We start from the raw sequence: 18,664 nt of genomic DNA on the forward strand, positions 1-18,664 counted from the left end.
ATTCATGGGTTCTTTTTTTGTTAGTTGCTGTTATAGGTATGTAAGCTTTGGGTAATTGGCTGTGTCTCTAGTACCAGGTATGAGTTCCCTCTTGTGTAGGGACCTTAAGTCCAATTAGTGAGCTGCTGGTTACTACCAAGATATCTGTGCCACTATTACACCCTATGGTTAGCATGGCCATGCTATTGTGCTTGGTGGATTTCAGAGCTGGTAGGATCATTGTACTTTAAGTGCATGTGGTAAAGTGAATACCGTGAAAAATTTGACGAATCATTTTCTACATGACATTGTAGTGATGGCCATTTAAAGGCAAGTGTCTTTTACCTTAAGTATTCCAAAAATAAATTCTAAATAAGTTAAAGAAATGTAAAGGAAGAAAGCAGTATAAATAGGAAGGAGTGCAAGAAGTATGTACTAGATTTAGAATGGTGTGGCTTACTAATGACTCTTGACTACTAAGCCTTTGTTTCTTTCTGCTTTCATTATGTACTGATTTTCGTCTAACACCTGGGCTACTCCTTCCTTAGTAGCTTTGAAGAATCAGCCTCTTCTGAAGACCCATATGTTTGAGTTCCTCAGGCCTCATTCCTTCCTTACATTGTCTCCGGAGGTATCCTCATATCTATGCAGAGCTCCAATTACTACCTCTATCCAGGTGACTCGCTGATTTAACCCCAATTCAGCTATTTCTAAACTATCAGCATTAGTCAGGCTCCAGGCAGGAAAACAGTGGCACATTCTATATGTGTTAGTTGAGATCATTTACAAAGCAGAAAATGATGACAGTATATGGTATGTGAGGAAACAATCATTGTCTTAAGCAAGAAAGAGCTTGGAGGTAAAAATTATTAAGGATAGTGGTGATGAGGAAGAGATTAGAAGGGTGACCTGTGAAAAAGGAAGAGTGTGACGAAGAGGGGCTGGAGAAAGGGAACAAGAGAGGATGGGCAGGAAAGATTGCAGTCTGGTAAGAGCAAAGGGCTGATACCCTTGCTTCACTCTTTCCTTCTTTCTTCTCCATCTCCTACTGGCTAAACCTAACTAGACATCAAAAGACAAGGGAATGCCTTGCGAATGACAAGTGGGATTTGTTCTGTGCTGTCTCTCTGGACATAGGAGCAGAGAGAATTGGCTCTAAGTCAGCCAGCAGAAGACATGAATCTAGATGTTCCCACTCTCTTCCTTCTCTAGGACATTCCAAACTCAACAGGCTCAAGACTGCACTCAAAATACTCACTCCATAGGTTTCCTCTTAAAAACAAACAAGAACAAAACACCAACGAAGCCCCAAAGCACACACTCAGCAATTCCTTTCTTTAGCAACACAAATTATCTTCTTGAATTAAAAAAAATCACATATATTTAAGTTGTATGATATGCTTTGATATTCATATCAGTCATGAGATTATTATACTTAAGCAAATAAACCTGGCCACATGGCTACTTACTTTATGTACATGTGTCAAAAGTAGCTAGATAATCTACCCTTGTAGCAAATATCTCATGTGCAGTGCAATATCATCTAGGATACCCCTCATTCTAGGTCATTGGATGCTATTGATGTTGGGTCTGTATTCTCATAATTATGTAGGAATGAACTGGAGTGGGCAAAAGTAGGTGTATACAAAGTATTGTCACAGAGGCTATATGATAAGAGGAGATAATATTAATAAAATGAATTTGAGGGCATTGATTAAAAAATGAAGGGATGTAGTTAAATTGAACTAAAGAGAAAAAATCCATAATAGTTAGGTTGGATTGGCTGTTGAAGGTAAAGATAATGTGGCTGTCACTGCAACATGTTGAAAGGTTTCCTGTAGACTTTAGGAGTCTGTGCACTTGCCCTACCTGTGTTGTCAGCATCCCCAGCAAACCTTTCCAGGTTCACTTTATATCAATTCCCCTCTGGGATCTGATCTGAATTTACACTCTCTAAAGGCCTTCATGCTTCCTATGTTTGCCTCCTAGCCGGACCTTTGCACTTACAAGTCTCACATCCTGCTATGGTCTTTCTTAACTACCCAACTCCCTTTTATCATTCAGAGTCTGGACACTTCTTTCTCAGGCAGCCTCCTCTGAATTTCCTGGTTATGTCTAATTACTCTATTAAAAGTCTCATATACCGTGTACCTTCCTATGTATGAGCCACCCACAAGCAGCTCAGATCCATTTATGTGGCTTTGTAGCTAGTGATTGACCTACATTCACTGTTCTTTTAAGCTTAGTATTCTTAGTGTCTGGCTTGTAGGACCTATAAACACACACACACACACACACACACACACACACACACACACAGAGAGAGAGAGAGAGAGAGAGAGAGAAAGAGAGAGACTTTAGTGAATGAGTAACAGTAACAACAATGTCCTATATCACAAAGAATAAAACACTGAGGTAGATTTTGTTAGACTAGACTAGAATAACTTTTTACATACTGAATAATAATAAAGAGAAAAACACAAGCAGCTATCTTGGAGATTTAAAGACAAACATCGTCAGAGTTCTTAAGCTGGGGATGGTCATTTATACCTGTACTTATAGTCCTAGCATTTAGAAGTCTGAAGCAGGAGAATTACTACCTGCATTTCAGGCCAGTCTGCTTCATAGTGAGTTTAAGTTTGGGGCTCTCTGGATTTTAGAAGAAGACCCTGTCACAAAACAAAGATAAAACAAACAAACAAACAAAACCCTATATCAATAGTAAAAATATTGAAATGTTGACAGTTGTTGATAGGAAGTGGCAAAAACAAAACGAGACTCCCCAGAAACAAAAAAATGAATGTGACAGATTCTTAGAAAATTTAGAGCCAGTCAGCCAATCAAGCTGACCTAGTCACTAAGGAAATGAATTGATAATGTGGGATGGAGGACATGTAGAGGTATTGAGCAGTGTTCCCTCTGTTGCTTTTTTGTAAACAGGGTTCTTTGCTGAACCTTGAATTCACCACTTGGCTGAATGCCTGGCCAGCAAGACCCCAGCTTCTTACTGTATGCCTCCCACACTCCTAACCCTGAGCTACAGATAGGTGCTGCCATGTAACTTTCACATGAATGCTGAAGGTCTGAACCTAGATCCTCATGCCTATGTGCCAAGTGCTTTATCCACTGAGCCATTTCTCCTGCCTGGGCAATTATTACCTTTTGTAATTAGATGCCCAGAAGGGCTCTTTCTCAGGATTCCAAATGGTGGCCTGCAGCCACAGGTGCTGGAATGCTTTCTTACTACATCACTCAGAGAAGTGGAGTTTCTTTCCTGAAAGTGATCGGAAAGTATTTCTTCTCAGCCTTATCTAATCAACTTAGTACCAACTTGGGTCAAATCTCCTGTTAGAGGAGTGCCAGACGAGTAATCAGCTAGCCTGTAGGAACATGTGCTGCTGAGCTACCATCTCCAACTGCTAATTAACCTAGTGTGGGCCAGTGACGTTCTGTCTTTGGATCTGATTTCATAATTTCCTGATTCCCAGACCTACTCACTCCAGTCTCCTTTTGCTTTAACCACGGGCTTTCTGGGTAATCTCGAATCAGCCACCTAACAATTTTTGCTATGTCCTCTCTGGAAATAGGTCTTTGTGTGGACCGCCCCCACCCCACCCCCTCTTTTCCCAACCACTATTTTCAAATAAAAATAGATAAAGTCTCCCTGGTTCTACAAATTTGTGCTAGCATGCAGGGTAATGAGGAACTGTTGCATCTTGAGCCTCCTTTTTAAAGACAGAAACAGATCTTTCAGGTGAATGAGATAGGAGCAGGCCTGCCAGCAGCAGAAGGCACGCAACAGTGTTCCAGGAACTCAGCAAGCCAGCAGCTCAGCTTGTACCTAAAGTGATCCTAGCCAGACTAGCGAAGCAGCAAAGAGGCAGGAAATGGCTTCTGTTGATTTCAGCAGCAGCTTAACTCAGTGTGCCAGGCAGCTGTGTCTCTCATTGGCCACAGCTGCTGCGAGCAGCAGGATGAGGGTTGACCTATATCTGTCCTCTGTAGGTCAACCCCTGAATTTGTTTGTAGAAGCTTCAGTCTTCTAGAACGCCAAGTTTCACTTAGTACCTACCACAGTACCATGATTTTATCAGGAAGTGAGATACCCCACACCTGTGAAGAGCTGACATCTGTGGGCTTCCCCGGCTCTAACTTCTCGTGCTTCGTCTGTCACTGCCCCTCCCTCCTGTTAGCCTCTTGCTTTTTTTGTTTGCCACGCTGCTTCCGTCCTTCTCTGGGTGAGAGGAGCCGCTGCTGTGTGCCTTCTAGCAATCACAATGACACTAGTGCTTGTCTTCCCGGTCCAGGTTCCATCTGACCACGCTGTACCCATTCCTTTCGGTTGTAGCCATCATCCCAGGTGCATTCAAGGCTGTGCCCACTTATGCCCTTCTGGGCCATCACAGGTTTTAGGATGTGTCAGTTGCTCTTTACAGCTGCAGCTGTAAACAGAGCTGTCAGATGCACCCATTCAATACATTAGTTCCCGGAGTTTCTATGCAGTAATCGCTTCTTCGCTGGTTTTAATGGCTAAACAATTTTGAAAAGATAGGCCATAAGTCTTTCTTCTAGATTAGAAAGCCATCTATTTACTTACTTACTCACTCACTTACTTACTTACTTACTTACTTACTTACTTACTTTTGAAGCCAACATCCAAATGTAATAAAGCCTCTTGCCCTTTGTCTTGGATTGGGATCAATATGAGCATGTTGTCCCAGGTCTCAGTTGGTAGACACGTTTCTTTATGCTAACTTCACAATGTGAAACTAATCCTAGTCAGTTCCGTCATTGCATGAAAGCATCAGGACTCTGTAGGCCTCTCATTGTAGCATAGGTATTGTTTCCATTACCTGTGATGATTTCTTCACCAGGCTCTTTATAATAACAAAGAAGAAGCTCTCAGGTGGTGGAAAAATGATGCCAGCAACTCAGGTCCCTGTGTACACTAGCTCCATCACAGTAATTTGAGATAGGAAAGACCTATTAAGCCATCTCAGTGATTCTCTGAGGGCACATGGTGGTTTTGCCCTCCCCAGTACGCCTGGCTACTTTTTAGTGCATTTTCCAATTGCAAATAGTGCAAGAGAAAGGAATTCTGGCTCTCCCCAGGGGACAGAGCTGCACAGTCAATAATAGACCCCTCCATTAAAGGCGTGTGACCTGCTCTGCCACCTTAATCATCTGCATTTTGACTTTCATTTCCATCACTCCTCCTCCCGTCCCCTTGGACCACACTAAATAACTTCTCTCCATCCATGCTGTTTATGCCCTTCAAGTACTCTTGGCGGTGGCCAATGAACCAATCCCAGATGGTTAACCCCCCCACTCCCACCCCCCCACCCCCGTGGTCTTGCTGAGAGACTGTCTTCTTTCATCTGCCTCTGGAAGGCAATCCCTTCGGCCTTATAAATCATGTCCATTGCTTTTCAGTGAATGTCCACCAGTTTCTCAATATTTGGTCTCATTTCTTTTTCATTCCAACTGCTCATGAAAATCCCTTTGCATCTCTCTATTGACAGAAGTAGTAGAATCCCAGCTTTCCAAAAGCAAGCCAGAGCTTTTGAGCCCCAGAGAGGATCATAGCTCAGGGCAGCTTCAACTCCCTTACTTGCTGAGCTCATGGGAGTTCTGTGTGTGTTTAGAGACAGTAGTGCTTGATGTGTATTTCATCAGGCCAGCCTTTGTCTTGGTAGCACATTGATAACTCCCGTTAGTTATTTAAATCATAGTTCGATGCCCACATAAATGTCTGGTTGGGGAAAAAAAAAAGCCTCCCTGGATGCCCTCAGAAGATTGCCAACATCTTTTCTCTTACTAATCCTGTTTACAGAGGCACAACTGGCAATCATCAGCTTTATCTGGTACCTCTGCTAAAGGGTAGGAGTTCCTTCGCTGTGAGGCAGAACAAGCCTTTTCCCTTGAAAGGTCAGGACTGGGACCACCACAAGCAAAGTGGTTTGGGAACACCAGTGTGCTAATGGTCTGCAGCCTGTTTCCTATGCAGCCTGTCTCCTTTGCAGCCCACTCTTCCATAGATAAAGCACTGGCTATAATGAGGCCTGCTATAATACGCTCAGTTGTCAATGTTTGAGCAATAATGATAACACCAACATGGGCTTACAAACTGTTTCCTAGCCGTGTTGTCCTCTTTAACAGTTGATACCAGGATGGAAGGGGGATTATCTTCACTTACCAGGGAGGCTTAGAGAGGTTTTGTTATCAGTTTCGCAAATAGCCAATAAATTCCCCCCTCGAGTCTTTTTGGTTCCCCTACTGAGATGTTTTCTGAACAATTTGTGAAGAGTAACTAAGTGCATACTGGTTACTAATGTCCCTGAAATGCAAAGGTTGGCATATTTTTCTGGGCTCTTCACTGGGAAAAAAATGGAGCAATCTAGACATAAACTGAGTTTGATATGAGCCCTGGTGTTTATCAATAGAATAATTTAGCTGTTATTTGATGACAGAAAGAGTATATTCAATTTATAAGACATAACCCACTTATCTCTTTCTAAACAATAATGTCATGTTATTGGCCAGGACTAAAAGTGAGCATAGCTCTTTAAATACCAGTTCAGGCCCTAAGGGTGTCTGCCTTCTCTGCAAAGCTAGTGGGATTATATACACCGAAGATAAGAAAGCACACAGGTGTATTTCAATAATTCCTAATAACATGATTTGAGGAAACAAACTATCTACTTTTATGTTTGACTACTATACAAAATATCTACTTTTATGTTTGAATAATATACAAAGCAGAAATGTGATTTTATACCCAATATGTGGTAAGGGAAGCACAACATTCTAGAGTCATGCTGCTGGCCAAACTAAGAAGGGCAGTTCAGTTATATTCACCCAGTGCTTATCAGCATTTTAAACTTGGAACAAATACATTTACAGCAAAGAAGAGGTCCTTATTAAATCGGACTTAGACTCTAAGGTATAAGCATAAGCAACACTCAAATAAAAGACACTTCAGCTCCAGCATTTTGAATAAAATTGTGGCCTGGCTAGAGCAGGCAGATTGCATATGTCCACATCTGTCAATACAGGCATGACACATGTGGAGGGCATCCTGCATCAGCTTGTGGAACCCTGTGGTCTCACACTTGGCTAAGTGTGGTTGGACTCTGGCTTCACTGAATGGTACCCATAACTTCTCAGGAAGAAATAATGAAACAATTGCATCCTTAAAGATGTCAGCTGTAGTTTATAATACTCATTATTTAATTGTTTAAAAAGGAAAACCTTATTGCCCTTTTCTTATAATTATATAATGATATATATCATATAATACTATATGATATAGTAAGTACATGTTTATTGTGACTAAATTTAGAAAGATAATAAAAGCCAAACTCTAGTAATTTTTATGCAGAAGTAATGGATATGGTAAACTTTCTAAGCTTCTCCAGTGTAGCTAAATTTGTTATACATATGTAACATTTATCCATATATATGCATATATATGTTTACCATTTGAAAAACAATATATTATTGGGGCTGGGGATATAACACTGTGGTCGAGTCCTTTGCCTAGTTGTGCAAGAGGTTCTGAGTTCATTTCCCACTCCTTCAAATAAATAAATAAAAATTAAAACTATAAACCAGTGTACTTCTGGGATTCCGTACTACTACGACTCTGCTTGGTTCCCTTAAGATTGCCATGCACTCAGTGAAGAACTTACGTTATTGGGGTGTTAACTAAACATTTTACAAAATTCATCTCCTTTATATGAGTCTGAAAGTTTCTAGTTCTTTTAAAAGTGTAAGACACCTCTTTACAACCAAAGCTAAGATAAATTTGGACTATTCTGAATATTTTTGGGGAAAAAAAAGGATATCATCCATGGGTTCCAACATAGGGACAATTTCTAGTCCAGTCTGAAGGGACCAAGACTCTCTGGAGCTTGGTGAGCAAATCGGAGGGACAGACTGAAAGGAGCAAGCAGCAAGCTACTTCAGCTCATTGTGTCTCCCAGCGCCCCCTGACAGAGCTTGTCCCCTGAGTCCCAGGCAGGAGATCTTCTTGGCAGCATTCCTTAGTGTTTTCCAAGAAGCTCTTTAGTTAATCCTCCAGTGTTAAGGCATCTAGAAGACCCTAGGTACTCTAAACAGAGATGTGGGGTTTAGGCTGCATGGGGAAAGCCCATCAACCCCTTCATTTATTTTAAAGAATGCCTCATCAGATCTAAGGCACTGTTCCAGATTGCCCCATCATTTAAAGTGGAGTGAAGAAAACCATGCTGTTAGTTGGACATATTGTTCATTTTAAACTTTATCCATCTTTCAGAGATACTAAGACATGAACCAGGATCTTATAGTAAACGAACTGTGGCAATTTGCTTAACACCTCCACATTACATAGAAAATATTCAGTCCTATTCTGTGAACAGATTTTTCAGTACTCAGTACGTATTCATCTCTGTGCAGAGAAGTTCAACTTAAAACAGGACTCCTTGACATTTTATTTATTTATTTTTAGACCGAAATAAAGGCAAAAATGCTCACATTTTGACATTTACATTTCTGTAGAGATTGTTTTATCATGCCTTCCATCGCTTTTGTAGAGTAGAATAAGAAGGGAATCATGTGATTCCTCTTTCTTTATTTTCACATCCTCAGAGACAACAGATTCTGTCAGACAGCCTTTTACCTCAAGAAGCATGACTGGTCCTTTGCTTTGATCTTCAAGTTTTCAGTTAGCCACTTAATGTCGTTCTAAAAAATTCATCAGGCCTAGGAAATGCAGACTCATTCCAATTATGAATATTATGTCTTTTGCTAAACTAGTTTAATTATCAGATTTTACAGATGAACAAAGAAAGCCAGGCCAGGCATCTGACATGTCTCTCATCATCAAGGTGGGCTCTTGTGCTGCATGGAAAAGTCTACCCACAGAAGTCTGGTTCTCCTGAAGTGTCCTTTAATCTTACAGAACCAGACTTCTCTGTTCCTGAGAAGTCTGTCTCTGGCAGGTCTTCTGAAATGGAAATCCAGGCTCTTTTAAGTGTTCTCCCTCCTGTTAGCTGCTACTGTCTGCTTCCCAAATGTAGAGTCACACAGCTTCCCCTGGGGAAGAGGAGAGGGAGGGAGGGACAGAGGGAGAGCCCATTATCCACAAGAGGTCTATAGTACTTGGAATATAAACACAGAACCACCACACAATCATACAAATTAGCTCTAGTTCATAGGAATAATCTTTCATAGGTTCTCATCCTTTCCCTTTGAGTTTTATCTAGAATTTCCTGCTTTACATGACATGTATCAGGTAAAATTACATAATATCATGCTTAGAATATCATGCTAAGTTACATGGTAGGAACATAAAGGTACATATTTAAAATCTGAAATTTTGATGAAGTTTTTTTTTTTTTAATCGTACTGAGTCATACAAGAAATACAGGAACCCGTTGGCATCTGTTTCTCCAACTTCATCCTGAATGGTGCTGAGGTGTCTCCTGTCTTCTCCTGCTTCCTCCCTCAATATCTTGCCTCCTGGGACACAAAATGAACCTGTTAGCTAGTAAACAAGCTACATGAGGGTGGGCAAGGTTTGGCATCCATCACCCAAGACTTCTTCCTGGAGAAAAGAGAGGGCACATGAACCACAGGAAGGTGGATCTCATCTCATGAACATTGGTCCTGGAGGTGAATGCATAGTTTCTGAGGGTGAGGAGATAGGAAAGGGTAGGGATGGTAGGCAAAGTCGAGCCTCTGATTCTTAAGCTGAAACCTCACTCTGTAGCCCAGGCTGACCTTAACCTCAGGATCCCCCTGCCTCAAGTCTTCTGTGTGCTGGGACTGCAGTGTGCACTGCCGTGCCTGACTCCTAAGTGCATATTTGAAATGGTTCCATTGGGCGGGAGACATTCTTATTTTTCAAATAACCAAAGTACTCCCCATCAGTCATTGGTTGTTTTGTTTTTTCCCTCCCCCTAGGTAAATCTGCAGCTCGCAATCAGAGGAAACCCATAAATAAAAATAAACTTAAATGTTTAAAACCACCCCACATTTCTAAGGAACTATCAACTATAATTTATAATATAAACTATAATTATCAACTATATATTTATAATTTATCAACTATAATTGTGTTATCTTCACTAGGTAAGTGGAGTTTTTTCTTTTGTATGTTTGCTTCTTTAAATCTTTCATTTTTTTGCGAATTTCACAGAGGAATACTGTGTTTATAGCAATTCTATCCTTCCATCTCCCATCCCACTCTCTCAAATTCATGACTTCTTTAATTATTGTTGTTACATGCACTTACACATATATGTACAGACTTACATTTATACACATATAAAACTTACTGAATCTATTTAGCATTGATTACATTTACATGTGTGTAGGGCTGATCACTTGGGATTGGATAGCCCATCAGGTGATTGAGCCCTGAAGAAAACTGGTTCTCCCTCTCTCAGAAGCCATTGTAATTACCTGTATCTCTTCATCTAGGAGTGGGGCCTTGTGACATCTCTCCTGTCCACATTGGCATGTCAATTGGCAATGTCATCATGCAGGTCTTATTTAGGCAACCACGCTGTTGGGAATTCATGGGTGCAGCTTCCCTACCACATCTAGAAGATAGTATCTCCTGGCAGCCATCTTTGGTCCTCTGGCTCTTTCTTCTCTCTCTCCTCAGTTTTCCCTGAACCTTAGGTGTAGGGGTTATGTTGTCTATGTACCAGTTGAGGTACATACTCTTGATCATTTATTCTTTGCCTTCTGGCCAGTTGTGGATCACTGTAATGGCTTCCATCAGCTGCCAAAAGAGGCTCCTGGGATGAGGGGTGGGTGCTATACTTATTTCTGGGTATAAAGTGTTTAGAGTACAGTTGCAAATTATACTAGTTTAAGGAAGTGGCAGCGAGACTTTTCTTCCTAATCTTGAAATGTGATAATAATCATAGGAGCTGTTTTTATTATTGCTGTGACAAAACACATGACCAAATCCACTACAGGGACAGATATGGTGGTGCACAACTTCAACCTCAGCACTCGGGAGGCAGAGGCAGGATGAATCTCTGTTAAGTTCAAGCATAAACTGGTCTTCATAGTGACTTAAAGTCCAGCCAGGGCTACACAGTGAGATAGTGTCAAAAGAAAAGAAAGGAAAAGGAAGACAGCTAAAAGGCAGGAAGCGTTTATTTCTTTTGGCTCATATTTTAAGGATGCAGTCCACTGTGGCCAAGAAGGAAGGGGGCGGGGCATGGTGAGCTGGTCACATGACACCCTCGGTCAGGAAATAGAAAGGGATAATGCTAGCGCTTAGTTTGTTTTTGCATTTGTAGTCAAGCGATGGAGCAGAGACATATTTACAATAGATTTTCTTACCTCGATTAACCAAGTCTAGAAATTACGTCCCACGTTTGCCCAGAGGTTTGTCTCTTAGGCAATTCTAGATCCTGTAAAATGACATCGGTATCTAACCATACTTGCCTTAATCCATAATCTTGAGTTAAAATGTGGGACTAAACATTTCTTTCTTTTCCTTTTTTTTTTTAACTAAACCTATATGATTAAAACATATTTAACAAGTGCGTATCAGATGAACGATGATATTTTCATGAAAAAAATTTAGATAATGTTTTAAAAAATAATTGTAAAGGATATATCTAAATCAAAGCTGTTTATAAAGTCTTGACCTTAACATGTTTCTTTTATCTCAGCTTTGTTGTTGTTGTTGTTACAAACCTAAGTCAGATGAAGAAAAACTGAATTATGCCATGACTTATTTTCCTGACTTTGTTACTCATTAAGTATGGAGAATGAAATGAGCATATATAATTATGATGTGTCAAAGATTCCTTTGGACTCCGCCTTTAGTAATTGAAGGCTATTTTAAAAGAAGGATGTGTAGTCGGTGGCTGATAATGTCTTGGATCAGCAAGCATTGTCTGCTGCTGAATTCTTGAACACTCACAGCATCATTGCCCAAACAGCTAACACCTGCTGAACATTTACGATGGTCCATGCTAAGTAAGGGCTTTAGAAGTCTTCTTTTACTTTTGATTTTTTTTTAAAAAAAACTTGATGAGCTAGATATGATTATTTCAGTTCTTGCACAAGGTACTATATGTTGTGTTATATTTTCTGTGTGCATTCTGAATAGAGGGATTTAGGCAAAAGTTAAAGGAAATCCGGCAGTTACATATGATCAATTTAACATCATAAGAAAGTACATGGGAGCCAATTTCATTTGCAGTGTGGGCAAAGTTCACATTTGCTGCCAACTATGGGCTCCATGCCATTTAATAAACTTTCCTTTATAATTGTACTCATAATACATTATTATCCTATTTACACATTTCATGACATTTGCACTGTGTGTGCTTGTGCAGTGCATAAGCGTTCTAGCAATATATGTTCATTTTACAAAAATGTGTAGAACAAACATCCCCAGATACTCTAGTACCCATAAGAAACCACTGCTAATGTTCTGATCTACATACATGCATATGCGAATAGATATTTAAAAGACACTTAATAGTTTGCTTTTGTTTTCTGGGCTTTGATTCATTTGATAAAATATTATAAACATTTGCATAAGTCATTAAAATTTCTACCACACAAATCTAGCCATAATGAGGAAGCCCATTGTTTTGCTATGCTCTAATTGACTGGACTGAATTCTTATTTTGGCTCTTTAAGTAGGTAGAGAAAACTCTTGGATAGAAATGTTTAAATAAAGAAAATATTCAATAAATAAAAAAAAGTCTAAATCTTACTCATGCTATAGGCCTCAAATCTCTATTGATTAAAATAAAGTGTGTGCTCAATAAAAATGTCAGACTACATCTGTGTTGGTTTGAATTTTAATCTAAAATTACAAGGCTTAAGGCAGTTAGTCTCATAGGAATTCAGCTCATTTTTCTGTTTCGAGACTGGCCTGGCTCACTCCTTAGGGTACTTGTCTCTAGAAACTGTTTTTGCACTTAATGAGGGATGAAGAACCACAGCCTTGCCCAAAGCATTGTTATAGGGATAGGTGTGGTAGCACAGGCTTGGAAGATAAACGGTCCTTATTACCAATACCAGATAAAGAACTTTGACCTTTGACCTTGACTTTACTTCCTTCTTCTCTATTCTCAGCTTCTGTATTGCAGAACGTGTTTATTTGTTTTATTTGTTTGATTTTTGGTATTGGTGTGTGTGTGTGTGTGTGTGTGTGTGTGTGTGTGTTAATACACATGTTCATGCAGGTGCTAAACATTGGCTATTTCCTTTCATTATCTTGTCTCTCTTAAATCTATAACATCTCTGTGTAATCATTCTGTAATGAACTACCCTCAGACACCAATATCTATGGTGCTGAATACACCTGAAGGTTATGAACTAAGTTCATTGTTAATTGCTTCTCCAAGGTGAGACCTAATCCATTTGACTCTTCCTAGAGTCTGCTTTTATAATTTTTCAAACATTTAGACCCTCCAAAATTGTGGATTTTATTTATCTAATGTGGGATACCAAATTAGATAAATATATTACAATTGATATGTCTGGTGATGTACATGGTGAGAGGTTCCACTGGATCTCAGAAACTGCAGTGTGTGGCCCCTGGACTCTAGTAAGAACTTGGTTTTTAACAGAAGCCTTGGTCCTGTTAACTCAATAGACCACGGTGATGGTGATGACTGCTGGTCTGTGCTGTGTTTATTTCTTTCTGTGCACATGTTCTCTTATCCATGTGCTATTAACTTATAGGTCATCAGAGTCCAAGGGGGAAAGGTGCATGCCCCTGTACCCCATAATGATCACTTCCCTGCATCTTGCTACATAGACAGTTTAAGAGAAGGCAAGCCACTGGTTTAGGTCAGGGAGACCTGGTTTCTATGCTGCAGTCATTCTTCCATGTGCTAACTGTGACCTCAGCCAAGGTCGTAGGTCTGTTTCCCCATCTGAATAAGGAAGATAGTATTCATGGTCTAGCTTGTGATAAAACTTGTGATTAAAAACATCATAGATTTGAAAGTGCTTACAGAGTCCCGTAAGGTTTCTAGAAGATCCAGGGGACTGAAGGGAGGGCTGTCACTTCTCTGTACATTTGTATAGTTTCAGTTTCCATCTGTGGCTAAGTGCTGAGCATATATGTGTGTGATATTTATGGAAACATTAAATGCATGGCTATACTATGAATAGCTATGACTGAGAAGTGTTGAAAGAAGTCATACCTTCCTTTGAAAATTAACAAAAGGACTAATCCTTTCAAAGGGTTAGGAATCTTATAGCTGGCTCCGTGTTCCTCTGCACTCTGACTTTCTTCAAAGTTCCCCGGTAAGAGTTTTCTAAGAACAAGTGTAGTAAGGTTGGTCTGAGAGGAAGGAAAGTAGGCAGCTCAAACCTCTTTATTCAGTAATAACTTTAAGGGCCTTGTGTATTTTTGTATTATTAAGTGACACTTCTGTAAATACTTTGTTGAGTAATGGTGCTGTGGCAAAACTAAAGTTTATTTAGGACACTGCTCCACCCAAGGTGAGCAATTAGAGATGGTATGTGTGTAAACTCAGTCACCCTGACTCCCCCACTCAACCCCGACCATAGGTAAGCAGTGCCAGAAAGAAGAAGAGGGTTGGAGCACATGGCACAGCTGAGGCTAAGAAGAAATAGGTAGGGCAGGAGATGAGAATGCTGGGAGGAAATCTATAAGTGGAAATTCATTCTGACTACTGAATCCAGCATAGTTAATAGATGATGGAATGGCATAAGATTTATTAAGAAAAGATTTACTTCCCTCCTACATAGTATAATAACAACGGTCTTATTTTAAATGCAGCTAGGAAGGCTGAGTTTACTCATGAGATCAAGTTTCCTCACTTCCCACACCCGGGGAAATAACAGCTAATATTGACTTAACACTCATTTATACCTGTTGGTCGAGACAAGCTACAATAGAAGAAAACCGGGAAAGATCAGTGACTCTGTCGTTCCAGAAAGTGACTGGGCTACATTGGTCCCACACTGAGGCAAATCATTCTTTCTGAAGGGAGGAAAAAAAATTGGTTTTCACAGACTTGCTCTACTCTAAGCATCACTACTGCTGGGGTGCTAAAGATTTTGTTTTATGCTCTCAGGATTGATTGAAGCCAGGGGTAGCCCTGGATTTTATTATATTTAGTTTACTACTAATCTAGCATGTAAGCAATGTGGAACAGAACACCCTTTAGTGAGTCCATTCCACTTACCTGTTCCTCAGTGAAATTCTGTCTAATTAAGATACATGAGTCTTTCTGGGGCTGAAGAGACTGCTCAGCAATTAAGAGCACTGGCTGCTCATGCAGAGTGCCCCTGTTCAATTCCCAGTGCCTATATGGTGCCTTACAACTGTTTGTAAGTCCAGACACCCACTTCTGATTTCAGAGAGCACAAGGCATGCATGTGATACAGACACACATGCAAGCAAAACACCCATACACATAAAATAAAATATAATGAGGTATTTCTACTGCTGATTCCTATTTTGAATATCACTGTTGCTTATTTGAAACCATATGATTAGGTGCCAATTGTGGGAAGTGCCAGGCCCCTTAGATTATTTTGTAGTAAGCCAGATAGAACTTTGGAAGCTTTCTTTTGGCAGTTTTCATGAGTAAATGGCATATATCAGTGTTGATCTGCAACTGGCTGAAACAGAAAAGCTATTCGGGTCCTTGAAAAACATTTATTTCTGAACTAGTGTTTCCCAGATTTGCCTAATCATACCGATCTCTGAGGGAGCAGCAGAAGGAAAGCGCACAAGGCAGTAAACACTCCCCAAGGCTCCTCTGTGGTAGTATAGCTTCCTTTGGTGGGTGGCTTTTTACAAGATGCCCATCTTCTGGAGATAATCTTTCAGCCATGCTCCTATAAGCAACCTCAATTAAATTTATTGGTTCACTGATCTAGAACTGTGTAGAATCATTTCTTTTGTTTGTTCTTGGTACCTTATTGGGGGGAGAACAGAGGCTCACATTTCCCCCAGTAAAAGTCAACACAGAGCCTGGTCAACATCATATGACACTGCCAACCACCTCACCCTTTTAAAATCTTCATTAAACAGTGGCTTTTTGATACAAAAGCAGAAACCTACTGTTATGGTTTGAATCTGACCTGTCACCAAGGGCTCATGTTCTAAGGGCTTAGCTACCAATAGCTTTTGGAAAAGGACTGGATCCTGATGAGTCTAAGCTAAGGAACGGATTAATTCCTTGAGGAATCACAATATGATGGCCTTTAAGAGGTAGTAAAGGGCATCATATGGTGCTTAATGAAGAAAGTTTCTGGGGTACACAGTCATGCAGAAAAGGTATCTTGTCCCCTGTCCATCCATGTTTCTCTTTGCTTCCTGGTTGCCATGGGCCAAGCAGCTCTGTGCTCTCATGCTGCACTTACCATGATGTGATGCTGATTTCTGGCCAAAGCAATGGATCCCATTGCCTTTAGACTGAAATGTCTAAAATATGAGCGTGTAAAAGTAACTTTTAATCGCCTGACATAATCGTACTCTCAGACGCTTACTGCTGGATAAGCTCACCCTTTCTTGTTCTTTCTGAACTCTGGATGGCTGGTTCAACTCAAGCTGGTCTGGCTCAAACTCCTTTCCAAGCTGACTGATTAAAACTGGCTTCTCTTAACTTCTTACTGGATTGTTCTGTTTGGCCTAAAATTAACTCTAGCAATCTGCTCTAATCCTCTGGCTTCTTCTCCTTCTCTGGCTCATTCTGTCTTCACTTGTGTCTAGCTTGTTCTCTCTTCAACCTGTCTCTACAAAACTTCCACCTTTATAAACTGCCTCTGAACTCCAAAAACCGAGCTGCCACGAACTCCGCTCCACTGCACTGCCTCTCAGCTCACTGACTCAACCAAACTACAACTCAGAGATTTGCCTCCCCCGCCTCCTCAGTGTTGGGATTAAAGGTGTTGTACCACCAAGCCTGGACCTCTGTTTCTCTTTACTTGAAACTTGCTCTATACCAGGCTGACCTTGAAGTCAGAAATCTGCTTGCCTCTGTCTATTGGGATTAAAAGTGTGTCAAGTGTGTCTGTATTCATTCCTTCTGGGCCACACAGACCTAGAAGGTCCATGGATATGATCTCTTGACAGAGCAGCTCACAAAAAAAGTGCAGTAAAGTTGTAGATATAACTATAAGGAACTGAGAAACTATCAATAACCAGGAAAAATACCTTCAGTTATTACTGGGCAGCTGCTGTATTTTCATCATTGTGTAAGTGTTCAGTAATCAGTTAATGAATAGGAAGAACAAGGTCCCTGCACCTGGGGATGGTACAATCTCATGGGGAAATAGAGAAATACAAATACATTACAAGTTTATAACTTGTAATGAGAACTGTGCTTGAAACAAAGTGACTTAATGATGAATTATTAGTGGCAAATGAGAACTCAGAAAGGAAATTTTAGATATCTGACTTTTAAGACTTAAAAAAATGTGAAGGAAGCCCTCAGGATTCGAGTAGGCTGAGGATGCACCTGTGTAAGGGCTCTACAGAGTCCTTTCAGAGGAAGTGAAAGGAGGCCATGATGGCTGGAACCCACAGGGGAGGAAGAAGCACAGCATGATCAGGCAGAGAGGGAGGTACAATGAGAAATAGGCCAGGATTTTTTGAGCTATTGTAGAGGAATTTTAATCCAGTAACATGGCTGCTCTGATCATATCCAAAGACCTTCTAGGCCTGTATGACCTGGTTAGAATGCAAACAAGCTCTTGGTACACACCTTTAATCCATCTGGCTGGAATCCTGTAGAACACACTTTTAATCCCAAACTAATTGAGGGGCAGACAAAGTGACAAATCAGAAATATTTGACAGAATGAGTCAGAGATAGGCTACACCCAACTCTCAGGATAAAAGCCATTTAAGAGCAGTGCAGAGAGAGTGAAGGCAGTTCATTCAGTTTGTTCGGTCAGTTGGGAGTGAGTGTAGTGAGTACAGTGCACTAGAGTTGAGTTTGTTCTTGAGTTCATGCAGTTCAATGCAGGTCAGCAGAGAAAGGTGAAGTCAGAGACTAAGAAGAAGCCAGAAGATTAGAACAAATTACCAGAATTAGTTTGAGGCCAAGAAGAACAATTCAGTGAGAAGCTGAGAAAAGCCAGATTGAATCAGTCAGCTTGGAAAGGAATTTGAGCAAGAACAGTTGAGTTGAATGAGCCAGTCAGAGTTCAGAAAGAACTAGAAAGAATGAGTTTATTCAGCAATATGCCTCCAAGATGAGAATTACATCTGGTGAATAAAAGTTACTTTTACAAACTATGTTAGAGAATTTGGATTTCATTGCAAAGTTATTGGAAGGCATTGTCCAACATAGTTTCAAGGTTACCTTGAGTGATAATTGATAACTAGAAAACAGCAAGGAAGTGCAGCTTACCAGCTGCAACAATGACATAGGTAAGAGATGACAATATTTGGAATTATTGTAGCAGCAGAAGAAATGAACACATGTGGATAGGTTAGATATCTATGTATAAGGGACAAAGAAGCTTAGCTGAGAGTGTGGAGATGGCAAGTGAGGGAGAGTGATAAATCAATGTTGTCCAAGTTTCTCCTTTTAAACAAGTCACTTCAGTCTTTTAGATTTCTGCTTCTGTTTCCTTGGACGTGTAACAGAAAGTGATCATGCTATGCACAAATTTCTGTGTTTACGTAACTAACCCATGTCTTCAATGGAATAATCTTTTGCTTC

General features: G+C 40.3%; 1 protein-coding gene across 1 annotated transcript in view; it reads left to right on the forward strand.

Annotated features, from left to right (window-relative positions):
• The window catches only part of Umad1 (UBAP1-MVB12-associated (UMA) domain containing 1), a 247,216-nt gene extending 237,229 nt beyond the window's left edge, over positions 1-9,987 (forward strand). Inside the window, exon 5 of the mRNA XM_031381168.1 lies at positions 9,925-9,987. Coding sequence (XP_031237028.1) covers positions 9,925-9,928 — 4 coding nt within the window. The 3' untranslated portion in view covers positions 9,929-9,987. The remainder of the gene's footprint in view (positions 1-9,924) is intronic.
• The last annotated feature ends 8,677 nt before the right edge of the window (positions 9,988-18,664 follow it).

The sequence above is a fragment of the Mastomys coucha genome, unplaced genomic scaffold, assembly GCF_008632895.1.
Source record: "Mastomys coucha isolate ucsf_1 unplaced genomic scaffold, UCSF_Mcou_1 pScaffold20, whole genome shotgun sequence".
Classification (NCBI taxonomy): domain Eukaryota; kingdom Metazoa; phylum Chordata; class Mammalia; order Rodentia; family Muridae; genus Mastomys; species Mastomys coucha.